The following is a 15,620-nucleotide window of genomic DNA, read 5'->3' on the forward strand; positions in this document are numbered from 1 at the left end:
CCTCTGGCCCTCCGCCCCTGACCCTCGTCCACACTGCCCGCCTGCTGCCTCTGGCCCTCCGCTCCTGGCCCTCGTCCACACTGCCCGCCTGCTGCCTCTGGCCCTCCGCCCCTGGCCCCCACTCACACTGCCCGCCTGCTGCCAGGACAGGCCTTGCCCCCGTGGTTCCTGTGCAGTGTCCTCGTTTCCTGCGGATGGAGACCACGGGGCAGCTTTTCCGGCGGTGGCCAGGACTGGCTCTGTGAGTGGAGAGCAAGCAAGCTGTGCCACGCGGGGACGGCTGGGCAGGGTGTCTGTGAGGTCCCTTCCTGCCTCGAGTCAGGGAGCTGACTCTCCGCACCTCTGCCACAGGCCAGGAAGAGCCCCTTTTTTGAAGGAGCAGGCAGACCTACACATGTGTGCTGTCCAGGGAAGACGTGCAGGGCTGGGGTTAGGCCGGGGTCTGCTATCTCTGGGGTGACACAGAGCAGAGTGAGCCCACGGCTTCTGCTGGAGCTCTTGCGCACTAAATCTCCAGCATCCCACAGTCTTGTGAATCCCCAAGTTTAGAAATACCGTAAGAACGTAACTCCTTTTAAATGGCATAATAATGTAAACATTTTATATCCACCCCCCGACTCTTCTCGAGACCTAATGTCATGAAGCATTGAGGATGCAGAAATCAGGACCCCACCCTTGGTCAGTGACGGCCGGAGGCGGCCCGAGGCCTCCACCCTGGGAGTGGGGGCGCTGCAGGCACGGCTGCCCTCCTTCTCCCCTCTTCCACGCTCTGGTTCATAAATGGCGGGGGTCCTGTCTAGTAATTTACTTTTTGAAACTTGAAGTACTAAGCGTTTAAATAGAGTGGGCTGGAAGAGTATGTGTGATGGTGATTCCCCCTTGTGGTGTGGGGGTTATAGTCAGGTGGGCGGAGAGGGTAAGGACAGCTCTGCCAGTCTTGAGTTCAGCCGGGGGTCAAATTCAGGCCCCTGCGTCGGGAGCACAGGGCAGAGCCGCTACGCCACCAGGGGAGTCCCTGGCTGTAGTTTGTGATGGAATGTTTTCCCGTGGCTGCATCAAATCTTGAAAAGTTTCCTTCATGTTACATGTTCTGTTACATGTAAATCAGTTATTTATTTTCAGAGGACTGTCAACAACACACAGAACATACGACACCCACGGAATTTGCAGTGATGGCTATGACTCACTTGTAAGGAGAGCGGCGCTCTGCGCTCCTTTCCTGGCAGCAATGAAGCGGGCTTCTGTGGGCTGCAGGGCATGAGTCGGTCCTTTGTTTGGCTCTGCTGCTGTGGCTGACAGCCAGGGATTGTCTGTGAGTTGCCCGATGCGGTCCCCCTGTGGGCACCATTGTTGGCCAGGCTGCCCCACGCCTCCCTCCCTCCTCGTGGTGCCCGGTGACGGCTGCTTTTCCCAACCCTCTCTGGACCCGCCTGTGTGCGATGGAGCCATGGCGGCTGGGCCGTGACGTCCCATGGGGTCCTGCAGCAGCCAGAGCGTGCAGCAGTCCAGGAAGGGGAGACAGGTGATGGCTGGAGCCCACGGCATGCTGTGAGCTTGGAAAGGGGGTGCGGTGGACGCTGGGGCCGGTGTGGGTCCCTCAGCGTCTGCGGAAGCCATGGAGCGTAGTCTGGGTGGTTTGGGCAGGGTTGCTCTAGAGCTGGTCTTGAGCACTTAATTGAAGGTTGTGTTTGCAGCCAGTAGACGCGGTTAGCAGCTGAGCCGTCGCAGGAGAGGCAGTCGGGCAGCGTGCTGTGCGTGGGTCCTGGTGCGCTCCCGGGGCGCTCCGTGTCTGCTCGCCCTGCGGCTGAGGAGGGTCATCCGACTGCCTTGCGCTCACACTCCCGATGCCGCTGTCGCGTGGGAGCTGTTTGTGTTTGTAAAGTGGGTGTGTCGGGTTCCACGCGTGTTCTTAACAGTGTTGCTAATAGTTCCTGGAGAAGGAAATGGCAGCCCACTCCAGTACTCTTGCCTGGAGAATCGCATGGACGGAGGAGCTTGGTGGGCTAAAGTCCATGGGTCGCAGAGTCGGACACGACTGAGCGCCTTCACTTCACTTCACCTCACTTCACTGGAGTCTGAGTTGAGCCTTTGTTTTCACATTAAATAGGGGCTTTTTGTCTTACTCATCTGTAACAGGTTTAAATTTTTTTTTAGTTCAGGGACCCACTCGTGGTACTTGATTTGCTTCGGGTCATTTTGTAAGGAGAAGTTGTGGGTAACGTGGACGAAGCGTGTCCCATGGTGACGCAGAGGCAGGGTCACACGGTGCGCCCACCCTCCAGTCCTCTGACACTTGGGCCCACTGGGTGTTTCTTGGAGGGGCAGTGTCGTAACTGTGGGAGCGGCACCCACTTTTCCCCACAAGGCAGGGTCTCCCAGAGCGGCCCCTCCCCGTCCATTCAGGGGCGAAATGGAGCGGAGCCAGAGCTGCCGCAGCGAGGGAGAGCCTGGTCCCCTCCCCTCGGCTGCAGTGCCGCCTCAGGCCCCTGCGCTCCCGAATGGCCCCACTCCCCTCCGGAGCTCGGAGGGCCCTAGTGAGCACACGGCGATTCCTGTTGCTTGTGTCAATGCTGCTTCTAAATTTAGCTAATGGTTACTTTTTTCTTAAGCGTTTAAACATACCTTTTGATTATTGAAAATCAGGGGAGAAAACCGAGCATGTTTGGAGTCTTTATTCTGTCTAATTTCTTCTGCGGGATTAGTTTAGGATGCTGTGTTAGTTTTGGGAGACAGTGCATTTAGTGCAGGTAGTAAGTAGCTCCTCAGAAAATGCGCGTGGCGTGACGTCATGACTGGAGAAGGTGCAGGCTCTCACAGTGGGGTGGAGCAGACGGCTGAGGAGGGCTCATTGCTCCCAGGCAGCCCTCAGCCTGAGGCTGGAGAGGGGGTTCACCTCTCCCGGCTTCACTCTTCCTGTGTAGAGGAGGGTTTTCTCTGGATGGGCGGTGCTTTGGGTGGGCACTCGCTCCGCCTTCCAGGTCCATCCATCCATCAGGCTCCCCCTGCAGACCTGGGCTGCCCCGCCCAGCCCCGCCCCAGGGACCAGTGCTCCTGCCATTGATTGCGGTGGAAAGGGGCTCATGTTTGAGCTCAGCTGTTTTACACTTAGATTTCTTTCTCGGTTTTTAGGAGTTGTTAACTGCTTTTGTCTGTATTTTTTGCAGGCTGTCAGGAAACATGTTAATTTCAAGGTTGATTCATAATTTTTCTCCCATCTCTGCATACAGTGGTGGTTTTATGCTGGTGGAGCTTTAATTTGTAACGTGTATAGGATGATCTGAGATGGTCATTTTCTCTGGTAAAGGTCTGCAGTGTCCAGAAATTGACTTAGAATGACTAGATGCCATCCAAAGGGTGAACTTCATGTTTGTTTTTTAAATGGATGCACTTTCCCTACGTCACAGTGCATAGATGCTAAGGGTATGAGTCGGTGAGCTTTAGCCGGTGTATATGTCTGTGTAACAACTACCCAAATCATGAGGCAGAACTTGTCCATTATTCCAGAAATTGATCTCACGTCCCTTTCCCCGTTGTCCCCCTACCCCCCGTCCCTGCGCGCACAGATCAGTTGGCCTGTCCTGGGTTTCCCGTGGATGGCGTGTATAGGCTGCCCTTGCTGTGAATGGCCTCTCCCGTGCAGCGTGTGCTGTGGAGGCCCGCCCGTGCCGCCGTGCTGTCGCGCTTGACAGTGGCTCCTTCTTTCTGCCTAAACAGACTTGCGTCACTGTCTGAGGACGGGATGCATCCAGGCGCTTTCTAGGCGTGCCCGAGTTAAATATGCCTGGCAGGAAGATGAAGTCAGTTGGATAGCCTCGATAATAACTCATTACCTGAATTTACTAGTTAATCATCACAGGGAGTGATGATATTAAACAAACCAGCGTTACATAGAAGGAACAGTGTGACTTGAACAGGAGTGATGAACTTTCCAAAGCTTATACGTCTTAATGTCAAGTAATACTTATCATTTATTGTAGGTGCTACAGAATATTTTGGAAACAGAAAATGAATATTCTAAAGAACTTCAGACTGTGCTTTCAACCTACTTACGGCCCCTGCAGACCAGCGAGAAGTAAGTTAGATGGTAATTGTGTCAAGTGTTGGAACAGTGGTCCACTTGGCTGTTGCCTTGTGTTTTCAGAGAACAGCAGCTGAAACGCTGGAGAGAATGCAGCTGAAGACACGAGAAAGCTCCTTGTGTATTAGGCGGCGGGGGCGGGGCGGGGCGGGCGCGCGCGTGCGGCGGGCGCATGAGTAGACCGCCCACACGTGTCTCCTGTTGTTTTTCTCGGCTGTAGGTTAAGTTCAGCAAACACGTCACATTTAATGGGAAATCTAGAAGAAATATGTTCTTTCCAGCAAATGCTTGTACAGTCTTTAGAAGAATGCACCAAGTAAGTAAGAGGCTAATAATTGTAAAATTCAGATGGATATAACTTTAGGATTAACTTTAGGTTTCACATTTCCAAAGGTGAGTACTGGGTTACTTCGAATGTTTGAGGTATATCAACCTTTACAGTAAAAGTGTATCTTGGACTCTCTTCCTCAGTGGGGTCTGCTGACTGCTCCGAGCCGGGAGGGAGGTTTCCTGTGAGCAGTGGCTGTTTGGGGTGGCGGCTGCGGAAGGAAGGGAGCACTCAGGGGAGCACCGCGGCTCGGTGCCGGCCCTGCCGAGGTCGGGAGCGCGGCGTGCTGCTCACAGGCGCACATCTCTGTGCCTCGTCCGCGCCGGCTTTTCTTAACGTGGGCTGGAGGTCCACGCAGGGCCGGACGCGTGGCCAGCGCTGTCCCGCCTTCTCTCATTTGTCCTCTGCTCACTTAGGCAGCACCCAGCGTGCCAGACACGTGTTAACGAGACAGAAGTGACGCCTGTCATAGAGGAGCTGGTAGTCGGGGAGGGAGGCAGCTGGTTAAGGTGGTGGAGGCAATTACAGACGGTAGTGCGGAAGCGCTGTGAGGAGAGCTGAAGTTGGATTTCAGGGGAGCTCGGCCAAGTGCTGCGGTGATGGGAGTACGGCAGCCGCCCCAGAGCCCGTGCTGCTTGAGCGGCCCCGCTCTTCGGGGCCCACATCTGCTCCTTCACTCGCTGTCCTGTCCCCTGCCCTCGCGGGTCACCCTGTGCCCAGCACTCAACCTGGCACACCTTCCCGCGCATTCGTCTGTCCTGGAAGGGTGCTCGTTCCTGTGGCAGCCTCTGCCCTGCCCTCGCGCTGCCCCCGCCCTAGCTCCGGCCAGCCTCTCCCCCGGTGTCCTGCACGGGCCTCCCCCTGTGTCCTGCACGGACCTCCTGACAAGGCCCTGACCTCCGGGTGGCCCCCTGCCCGTCCGTCTCCCCAGCAGCATCCAGCCTCAGCTCTGCTCAGAAGCTGGGGGTGCCTGGTTATTCCTGCACTTGTTCCCAGCTGTCTCTCACAGGCTGGCCTGGAGGGCCACAGGGGTGGCCTGGGGGTGGGGGGAGCTAAGGTAGGAGGTTGGTCCCCACGCGGCGGCCGTCGGTGGGAGCCCTGCCCATACTCGGCTCCCGCCCGCTCTGCTGCAGGGCCTCAGCTCAGTTGGCAGGCCTGCTCGTCAGGGGTGGGCCCAGGAGGTGGTGTGCCCAGCCCTCCCCACCCTTCCCTCCGCCGGGTCCAGTTCCTGCGGCTGTGCCCTGGGCCGTGGGCCGCGCTGGCACAGCCCCGGCTCCCTGGCGTGGCCGCCGCGCGTGTGGGGCGTGCTCTGCTCGCCTGCACTGGCTGAGTTGCAGACTCCTCTGTGTACTGTAGGCTGAGTTCCCATTAGTTGCCTAATATTTTGTGGGGCTTCAGGTTATTGAAGAAAGTACTGAAATAAACATTTGACATAATTGCTACTGGTTAGATAAACATTGTGTATTTATGTTCAAAGTTAATTACAGGGCGTGTCTTAAGATATAAATAAATTCACCTTTGTAGACACTGGACCATTACTGTAGCATTTTCACAGTAAAATGGTATTTGTTTTAGATTATTATCAAAATACAGATTTGAGCTAGAGAATAAAGGGTTCTGTTGTCTGAAAGTTGTATTTTGAACCATCCAAATAATAGAAACACGGGGGGATCCAGAGATGATATTTAACTTTGTAGAATGGACCGGCTGAGACGCAGAGCACTCTCTGCTTCTGCTGGGCCGTCCCTGCTGAAGAGCAGAGCATAGGACTGGGCCTGGTGAGGCAGCGATTGGGGCTGGTGGTGCGCCGACCCAGGCAAGCGCAGTCATCGCCTCCGACCCCAGCGGGGCCTCTGCACAGTGGGCCCCGCATCAGGATCGGCCCCTGCGTGTCACCTGGGAGGTCCTGAGTGGCTCTTGCCACAACCTCCTGACTCTTTGAATGAGACCACATGACTCCACGGAAACGTTTTCAGCTCTAGAACCTTGCGCGTCTAGGAAGTTTGGAAGGGAAGGCACTCCAATGGCACGTGGGGATGTGAACGGATGGCTCAAGGCGGGGGCTGGAGCTGCTGGCCGGCGATGGGGACTCCTCTGGGGGAGCCTCAGGTGCTGCCGCCTTCCCGGGCCTCTGGCATCCGTCCGTGATCAGGGTTTGGGGTCCACGCGCTGCCAGCGCCCTGAGGCTCCAGTGTGGAGGCACTCGTGTCCCTTCACAGGGACGCCTCTCTCGGTTGGTAGTGGACAGACTCAGGTGGGACGCAGAGGCGCACTCAGGTCATGGCCACACCCTCGTGCTGCCCTTGGTCTCCCCGGGAAGTGGGTGGATACTGGACCCTGAACCCTTTCCCTGCAGTTAGCAGCGCCAGCGGGCGTGAACGTGCCATGAGGGGACGTTGTGCGGCAGCTCTGCTTGCTCACGTCTCTCCTGGAGCTCACCCCTCTCTGCTCTGGGGAAGGAGACGGGCCCTGGGCGTCCCCGCCCGCCTTGTAGGGTGGTCTCCCTGGGGAGGCTGCGGACACTGCCTGTGCCACTGCTGGGCACCAGGCCACTGCTACTTGCCCGCACTAGACCGCAGACCACTCGCCTGTGTCAGACCGTCTACAGCTCACCTGTATCAGACCGCCAACTACTCACCTGTATCAGACCAATGGTAACCCCTCACTTGTTATCTGACCATTGATAACTCCTCACATGTTATTAACCTTTCATAACTCACCTGAATCAGACCATTGATAACTCTTCACCTGTTCAGTTCAGTTCAGTCACTCAGTCTTGTCCAACTCTTTGTGACCCCATGGACTGCAGCACACCAGGCTTCCCTGTCTATCACCAACTCCCGGAGCTTGCTGAAACTCATGTCCACTGAGTCGATGATGCCATCCAACCATCTCATCCTCTGTCCGTCCCCTTCTCCTTCCGCCTTCAATCTTTCCCAGCATCAGGGTCTTCCCCAGTGTCAGTTCTTTGCATCAAGTGGCCAAAGTATTGGAGCTTCAGCATCAGTCCCTCCAATGAATATTCAGAACTTATTTCATTTAGGATTGACTGGTTGGATCTCCTTGCTGTTCAAGGGACTCTCAAGAGTCTTCTCCAATACCACAGTTCAAAAGCATCAATTCTTCGGCACTCAGCTTTCTTTATAAAGTCCAGTTCTCACATCCATACATGACTACTGGAAAAACCATAGCCTTGACTAGATGGACCTTTGTTGGTAAAGTGATGTCTCTACTTTTTAATAATGCTGTCTAGGTTGGTCATAGCTTTTCTTCCAAGGAGTAAGCGTCTTAATTTCATGGCTGCAGTCACCATCTGCAGTGATTTTGGAGCCCAGAAAAATAAAGTCTCTCACTGTTCCCATTGTTTCCACATCTATTTGCCATGAAGTGATGGGACCAGATGCCATGATCTTCGTTTTCTGAATGTTGAGTTTTAAGCCAGCTTTTTTATTCTCCTCTTTCACTTTCATCAAGAGTCTCTTTAGTTCCTCTTCACTTTCTGCCATAAGGGTGGTGTCATCTGCATATCTGAGGTTATTGATATTTCTCCTGGCAATCTTGATTCCAGCTTGTGCTTCATCTGGCCCAGTATTTTGCATAATGTACCCTGCATGCTAGTTATATAAGCAGGGTGGCAATATACAGCTTTGACGTACTCCTTTCCCAGCTTGGAACCAGTCTGTTGTTCCATGTCCAGTTCTAATTGTTGCTTCTTGACCTGCATACAGAATTCTCAGGAGGCAGGTCAGGTGGTCTAGGATTCCCACTTCTAAGAATTTTCCATGGTTTGTTTCGATCCACACAGTCAAATGCTTTGGCATAGTCAATAAAGCAGAAGTAGATGTTTTTATGGAATTCTTTCTTTTTTAATGATCCAGTGGATGTTGGCAACTTGATGTCTGGTTCCTCTGCCTTTTCTAAATCCAGCTTGAATGTCCAGAAGTTCTTGTTTCACATACTGTTGAAGCCTCGCTTGGAGAATTTTGAGCATTACTTTACTAGTGTGTGAGATGCGTGCAATTGTGCGGTAGTTTGAACTTTCTTTGGCATCGCCTTGGGACTGGAATGAAAACTGACCTTTTCCAGTCTGTGGCCACTGCTGAGTTTTCCAAATTTACTGGCATATTGAGTTCAGCACTTTCACAGCATCATCTGTTAAGATCTGAAATAGCTCAACTGGAATTCCATCACCTCCACTAGCTTTGTTCGTAGTGATGCTTCCTAAGGCCCACTTGACTTCACACTCCAGGATGTCTGGCTCTACGTGAGTGTGAGTGATCACACCATCGTGATTATCTGGGTTGTGAAGCTCTTTTTTTGTACAGATCTGTGTATTGTTGCCACCTCTTAATATCTTCTGCTTCTGTTAGGTCCATACCATTTCTGTCCTTTGTTGAGCCCATCTTTGCATGAAATGTTCCCTTGGTGTATCTAATTTTTTTGAAGAGATCTCTAGTCTTTCCCATTCTATTGTTTTTCCTCTTATTTATTTGCATTGATTGCTGAGGAAGGCTTTCTTATCTCTCCTTGCTGTTTTTTGGAACTCTGTATTCAGATGCTATATCTTTCCTTTTCTCCTTTGCCTTTAGCTTCTCTTCTTTCCTCAGCTATTTGCAAGGCCTCCTCAGACAGCCATTTTGCCTTTTTGCGTTTGTTTTTCTTGGGGATGGCCTTGATCCCTGCCTCATGTACAGTGTCATGAACCCCTGTCCATAGCTCTTCAGGCACTCGGTGTGTCAGATCTAAGCCCCTGGATCTGTTTGTTGCTGCCGCTGTCTCATCGTGAGGGGTCTGATTCAGGTCACGCCTGAATGGACTAGTGCTTTTACCTGTTTCCTTCACCTGTTACCAGACCATCGATAACTCCTCACCTGGTATCTGACCGCTGTAACTCTTCGCCTGTTAGCGGGTCCTTGATTGATGACTCTTCCTACCAGACCACCCCCTCCTATCATCAGATCAGTGATAGAGCCACAGTAGCAGGCCTTTCTGACCCGGCACTAATTGTCACAGCGTGGTGTGGGGCCACCAGAGGCTGCAGGGGGACGCGGGACAGCCCTGCGCGCTGCTGCACATCTCCATGCTCTCAAACCCACCTCTGGAAGCACGAGAGAGAGAAACACCCTCTCTCTCAATTCTTAAGTCATGTTCTGCCTGGAAGATCTTTGTGAGCGTTGTATGTTCCATTATTTCGGTGATCTACATGGTGTTAACGTGTGAGATGGATTGGCATAATACCTAGGCTCCAATTAAGACCACTCACGTAACCTTTCTGAGCTCTGGCTGCCAGTTCAGGTTGGCGAGTTGATGGACTATGAAGGTTTCATAAACTGATGGTGGCGACTGTAGTGATTTCTTGCACAGTTGGGTTGAGAGAGGTAGTAAAATTCTAGAGCCGAGCTCGATGGGAAGAAAGAAAGAAAATCTTATATACTGAAGTCGTTGTCCGTATATAGTTTGTGGACATGTAGCAGATTGAAGCCCCTTGACCTAGATTGCAGTGTGAGTGTGTGGCGCTGTGGTCTGGCTCCTGTCCCAGCGCTGAGCAGGGCATGCAGCCCTGTCATGTCGTCACATAGACAGTGCGTCTGCAGGCATCCTGTGCCCCGTCTCCGGCCGCGGCTTGCTCTTCTCGGCGAGACCGGGACGTCCCGTCACTGCTGTTGCCTTCAGCCCCGCAGCCAGGCGGTGGGGCCCCTGCCGGGTCTCTCGAGGGAGAAGCCCGCCCCTGCCTGTTTCCTGGCGTCCGAGCGTGACCGTCACCTGCTGAGATGCCAGTGTCTCAGGGTAGGTGTGTCTTGGGCGTCCGGGTCCTGGTAGAAAGCAGTTGGTCTCAGAGCCTCTGGGGAGGGCGCCCTTGGCAGCGTGTGATGCCTGCTCCCTGGTGACTGGGGGGGCTGTTCCCGCCCTGGGGTGCACCCTGTGCCCCTCTGGGGTGCGCCTTCTCCCCCTCTGGGGTGTTCCCTCTCCCCTCTGGGGTGCACCCTCTCCCCTCTGGGGTGTTCCCTCTCCCCTCTGGGGTGCACCCTCTCCCCTCTGGGGTGTTCCCTCTCCCCTCTGGGGTGTGCCCTCTCCCCTCTGGGGTGCGCCCTGTGCCCCTCCGGGGTGTTCCCTCTCCCCTCTGGGGTGTTCCCTCTCCCCTCTGGGGTGTTCCCTCTCCCCTCTGGGGTGCGCCCTGTCCCCCTCTGGGGTGCGCCCTGTGCCCCTCCCGGACTGTGCCGTGTCCCCCACTGGGGTGCGCCCTCTCCCCCTCTGGGGTGCGCCCTCTCCCCTCTGGGGTGCGCCCTCTCCCCTCTGGGGTGCTCCCTCTCCCCTCTGGGGTGCGCCCTCTCCCCCTCCCGGACTGCGCCCTCTCCCCTCTGGGGTGTGCCCTCTCCCCCTCTGGGGTGCGCCCTCTCCCCCTCTGGGGTGTGCCCTCTCCCCTCTGGACTGCGCCGTGTCCCCCTCTGGGGGCGCCTGCGTGTGTGGCCATCTGAGTGAGGCGCTGGCTCGCTCTTGGTTACGTCCAGCTGAGCTCTGAGCTGGCTTTGCCCCTTGGAGCCTGCAGCTGCCTTCTAGGTGGGGACCCCCCCCCCCCCCCCCCGCTTCCTCTGCTTCCAATGTGCTCCCAGTGCCCGCCTGGATGTGAAGTCAGTTTATTGAGTCAGTGACTGTTTATCCTGCAGATACACGAACCTGTGACTAATCTCTGAAGACTGTTGAAACCCACGTGGGGGCTCACGCTTGGGCAGGAGTCTGCCAGCAGTGCGGGCGCCCACTTGCTTTGACCCCAGATCCCAGTGAAGGGGCAGAGCGCCGGCGCTCACGTGCACGCAGGGCCTGCTCAGGGGCAGGCTGTAGGGTCCCGCGGCCCCCGGCGCTCGGCACCGTCCCCCTCACCTGGCGGGGTGACCGCCCTGCTCTGCGGGCCGCTCGTCTCTCCTCCCACCCGAGAAGCCGGCTGTGGGGCTTCTGCGCTTGTCTAGTGGCTACTTCAGCAGGAAACCTTACCAACGAAGTAACCACACATTGTGTTTCTCCTTATGTACACACGACATAACGCTCCTGGACATCTGTTTTGCTCGGTGCCTGAGAAGGGGCTGGCGTGCAGGTCCTGGCGTCTGGAGGCTGGAGGAGGGGACGGCCTGCTTTCTGCTGCGCAGCTCCCCGGGGGCCGGGGCTGGGGGCGCCCTCCGGGGCTGCCCTGTGCAATGCTTACTAAGTGCGGCTCCGTTTCACTGTCTGCAGGATGCCGGAGGCCCAGCAGAGGGTTGGGGGCTGCTTCCTCAGCCTGATGCCGCAGATGAAGACCCTGTACCTGGCGTACTGTGCCAACCACCCGTCCGCGGTCAGCGTCCTCACGGAGCACAGGTGTGTCTCACGGACTTCCCAGGTGGGGGGCGGGGGGGGCGGCCGTGTCCTGGGGTTCCCTCAGGGCAGCTCATTTCTGTCAAATGTTACTTGAAACATGGTGCAGGCATCGTGTGCTTTTCAAGAATGGTAAGTTTAATTATCCTCCGAGTGAGTGCCTGGGGAGGACTGATGTCAGGCTTTAAAATCCTAATTAGTGCTTATAATAGAAATGGGCGTGTTTTGCAGTCTCCTCCTCGGCCTGGACGCTGTGGACAGAGGTCAGGGGAGCTGGTGGGAGCTCTGGAGGGCGGCCGCGGGCTGGTCCGGGCTGCCGCCGCCCCGCTCAGTGCGTGAGGCTGGAGCGCGTGCGGCAGAGCGGGCCTTGCGGTAGGAGACCGTCCGGCTCTGTGGGGCACACCGGGCCAGAGGCTGTGCGCTCCTGCTCTGCAGCCGGAAACGGGAAGCAGCAGCAGGCCGCGCTCTGCTGTCTCAGCAGGCACGGCCGTGCGCCCTGGGCAGTACGGAGCCCGGCCTCCTGGGCAGCAGGGAGGGCCGCGGGGCTTGACCTACACGCAGGGTGGGCACCGAGGCTCTGCTGCTGCTCCCAGAGGGGCACGCGTCTGTGTTAAGGATTCAAAAAACTATACGGTTCCTTCTGAAAACAGCAGTTCAGCCATAAATAGCAGTTCAGTCATTTTTTAAACCATAAGGAAGAAATTGTGTGAGTCGCAGCAAGGTAAGTGCCACTGTGCTCCTGGTTTAAATATTTAACCTCAGGTTACTCCTGACTTAATATTTCAGTTTGAAGCTTAGAGGCTGTGCCGGGAAGCAGGCGTCGTTGGGCTGCTTGTAACTGAATGAGGCTCTGGCGAGGCGGCCTGTGTCTGTCTGCCTGTGGCCGGGTCGTGTGGGCCTTAGGGAGGGCCTGTGGCCTGCTTGGAGCCCTACCCACGCCTCTGCAGCCGGTGGCCCTCGGAGATCACCCCTCTTCTCTGGAAGGGCCTGGTCATAGGGCCCTGTTGGCGGGAAGCAGATCCCTGAGTAGCTGAGCATCTGCTCCTTGGAACGGGGCGTTTCCTCCTGAGCGAGATGCAGGAATTGGAATGTGAAATTTTGAAAAGTCCTCAGGAATTGCTGACGCAATCCTGGAAGAGATGAACAACAGATAGAAGGCTGGGGTAAATTACAGGGCATTTTAAATGTGTTCTCTCCTTCTGCTGTTTTGGTCAGGGGCCGGCCCCCTGGGGGTGAAGGTGTGTCCTGAAGGTGACATTTAAAACCATCGTCGGGGCAGCGCTTGGGCACGTGCTGTGCTCCTCTCTGTGTTATTGCCTTAACGGCTGCTTGTGTCGTGGCTGAAACCTCAGGGCAGCTTTTCCCAGAAGAGCCGGAGGGCATCCAGACGGGCCTGTGCTCAGGGACCCCTGCCTGCCTGCATATGGTGTGTCCCGGCCGGGAGGCGGGAGGGGTGGGCAATCAGGCTCTGGGACCGTGCCAAGGACGGGCGAGCGAGGCGGCTGGCAAGATGCGCTGCCCACGTGCCCTCCTGAGGCCCCTGGGCGGCGGCGCCTGCCCTACCCGCAGCTCAGACCCGGCCTCCGGAGCGTGAGTGGGGTTGAGCGCCGGCTGCCCCAGCTGGTGGCCTCCGCCAACCCGCCCTCCCTTCCCCTTCTGTCCTGGGTCCTGCTTGTAGCCTCTGTCCTGCTCTTGTTGAGGTCGTGAAACCACCACTTACAGGTGGATCAGTGTGTTTTTCCGCTTGAATATACTTTCTCGGGTTGATTTAAACACAGTGCTTTGTGGTTTTTAAGTCTTACTTTTAGTCTTCGGATGTTGTGTTAGTCTGAATTCTGACTGTGAATCTGGAAAGCGTATGTGTGGAACCGCCAGTCTGTTGAGTTATGACGGATGTCTGCCTTTTGCATCGTTTGATAGTGGACACCATAGGCTTGTGGCTGCCTGTTGCGAATGGATCAGGGCTTCATGGTTTAGTATGTAGAATGTCTCCTTTTTTCCAGCACAGTAGTTGTCCCTTTTTGCTGCGCTAGCCTGAGGTTGCCTCTGTGTTCCTCGGGCACCATCTCGCAGCCCCCAGTGTTGTTTGAGAAAATACGGAGGATGAAACACTGTGCCAGGATTGCTAGCATCAGTAGAGGCCAGGCTGGAAGGGCCTTCGTTTTGTCAGAAAAGCTGTAACCTGCTGTTTTGTTTTATTACGGTACTAAATTTTTTAAAAACTAAGAAATGAAGCAACTATGTGCTAAGTCGCTTCAGTCGTGTCCGACTCTTTGTGGACCCTGTGGACTGTAGCCCACCAGACTCCTGTGTTTATGGGATTCTCCAGGCAAGAATTCTGGAGTGCCCTCTTTGAGGGGGTCTTCCCGACTCAGGGATCCAACCCAGGTCTCGTACGTCTCCTGCACTGGCAGGGGGGTTCTTTACCACTAGCATCTCCTGGGGCGCCCATACAGGGACCAGTGAAGATGCATAAAAGGTCTTGTTCGTTCCTAACAGTGTGCGTGCCTGGCATTTAAGCCTGTCATATGGATGTTGAGAGGATTTGCTTTCGCTTGCAGAAATGTCACGGAAATTTTTAGTTGTAGGGGATTTGGGGAGTAGGTGGGTGGCTGATAAGGATAATTTGCTTAGTTTTATTAATTATTGTCTGCCTGAGTTGTTTCTTTATTTTTGTTGTCTCCCTCTTTAGTTTAAAGTGAGAAGACATAGGGGCCAGCATTCACAGATGGAGAGGGAAACGGCAACCCGCTCCAGTGCTCTTGCCTGGAGAATCCCAGGGACGGGGGAGCCTGGTGGGCTGCCGTCTGTGGGGTCGCACAGAGTCGGACACGACTGAAGCGACTTAGCAGCAGCAGCAGCCCTAACTATAAATTGTCGTATGATACTTAACTAACAAAAATGGCCCAAAGAGATGTTTTTTTGATATTTTTCTCGTGGTAGAAAAGGCCCCAATTGGATTATATTTAAAGGAGTCAAACTTTACTCCTAGTGCCATTAAGGGGGAGGGGTGGTGTGAGGCAGATCCAGCTGACCTCCGCCGACGGGTCAGGGCTTCAGGATTTTCGTGTTTACTTAATGACCTCCTCCCAGTGGGAGACGTGGGGACCCAGAGGGAGTGCGGCCTCCGCCGCCTGCCCGCAGCCCAGGCGTCCTCTGCTCCGTGTCTGGAGAGACACTGCTCGTCAGCACTGCGGGCCACAGACGGTGTCCTCCTGGGGACCCCAGGTGTCATCTGCCCTGTGAGGGACGGAAACGCAGAGTTCCCATCACAGACGTGAGCCACAGATGTGTGGGTGACGAGCTTGGGTCTCCCTGGGTGCTCGTGTGAAGCAGAGCCAGGGCGGTCCGGGCGCGAGGCTGGGGCCTGGGAGCGCCCTCCATGGAGCCTGGCGGTGGGAGGCGGGAGAGAGAGGAGGAGTGAGCGGGAGGCTCGCTCGGCAGCGTCCTGTCTTTGGATATGTGCGCGGTTTCCTCGTCCACCCACGGGTGGTGAGGGTTCAGTGACCCGATGCTGCCAAAGGGCTTCTGGAGGTTGTGCGCCCGCGTGCGTGCCGGGGGCAGGGGTGCTGCCTCGCGCCGCTGCTGCTCGGGCTGCAGCGCCCAGCGGGCCGGCATCCGGAGGCGGGTGGCTGTCGTTGTGATGCGCCTCCTTAAGCTTCCATGGTCTTGAAGGACCGCTGACCGGGCTCTGTTCTTGCCCTACAAGAGCCGCCCACTGTCAGACCTCTGTATGCAGGTGGCTCGCTGAGGAGGCTTTCCTGAATGGTTTGCTGGGAGACCATGGCTGTTTGTGTCATGCACACGGGGCTTTGCTTAGGCCGAGGGCCCTGACGTGAACTGTGGGGGGTCTTCCCTGTGGTGTTT

At 55.8% G+C, this 15,620-nt stretch overlaps 1 protein-coding gene across 6 annotated transcripts in view; it reads left to right on the forward strand.

The window, feature by feature from the left end:
• The window catches only part of ARHGEF7 (Rho guanine nucleotide exchange factor 7), a 101,040-nt gene that overhangs the window by 61,641 nt on the left and 23,779 nt on the right, over positions 1-15,620 (forward strand). For 5 of the 6 annotated variants that reach the window (XM_068984521.1, XM_068984522.1, XM_068984523.1 and 2 more), the window contains 3 exons: positions 3,978-4,072; positions 4,299-4,394; positions 11,634-11,756. In XM_068984521.1, the coding sequence (XP_068840622.1) occupies positions 3,978-4,072; positions 4,299-4,394; positions 11,634-11,756 (314 nt within the window). Of the gene's footprint in view, positions 1-1,471; positions 1,523-1,681; positions 1,685-3,977; positions 4,073-4,298; positions 4,395-11,633; positions 11,757-15,620 lie in introns of those variants that run through there. The other variant, XM_068984526.1, reaches the window with a different exon arrangement.

This window comes from Capricornis sumatraensis, chromosome 12 (assembly GCF_032405125.1).
Source record: "Capricornis sumatraensis isolate serow.1 chromosome 12, serow.2, whole genome shotgun sequence".
In the NCBI taxonomy this organism is placed as follows: Eukaryota; Metazoa; Chordata; class Mammalia; order Artiodactyla; family Bovidae; genus Capricornis; species Capricornis sumatraensis.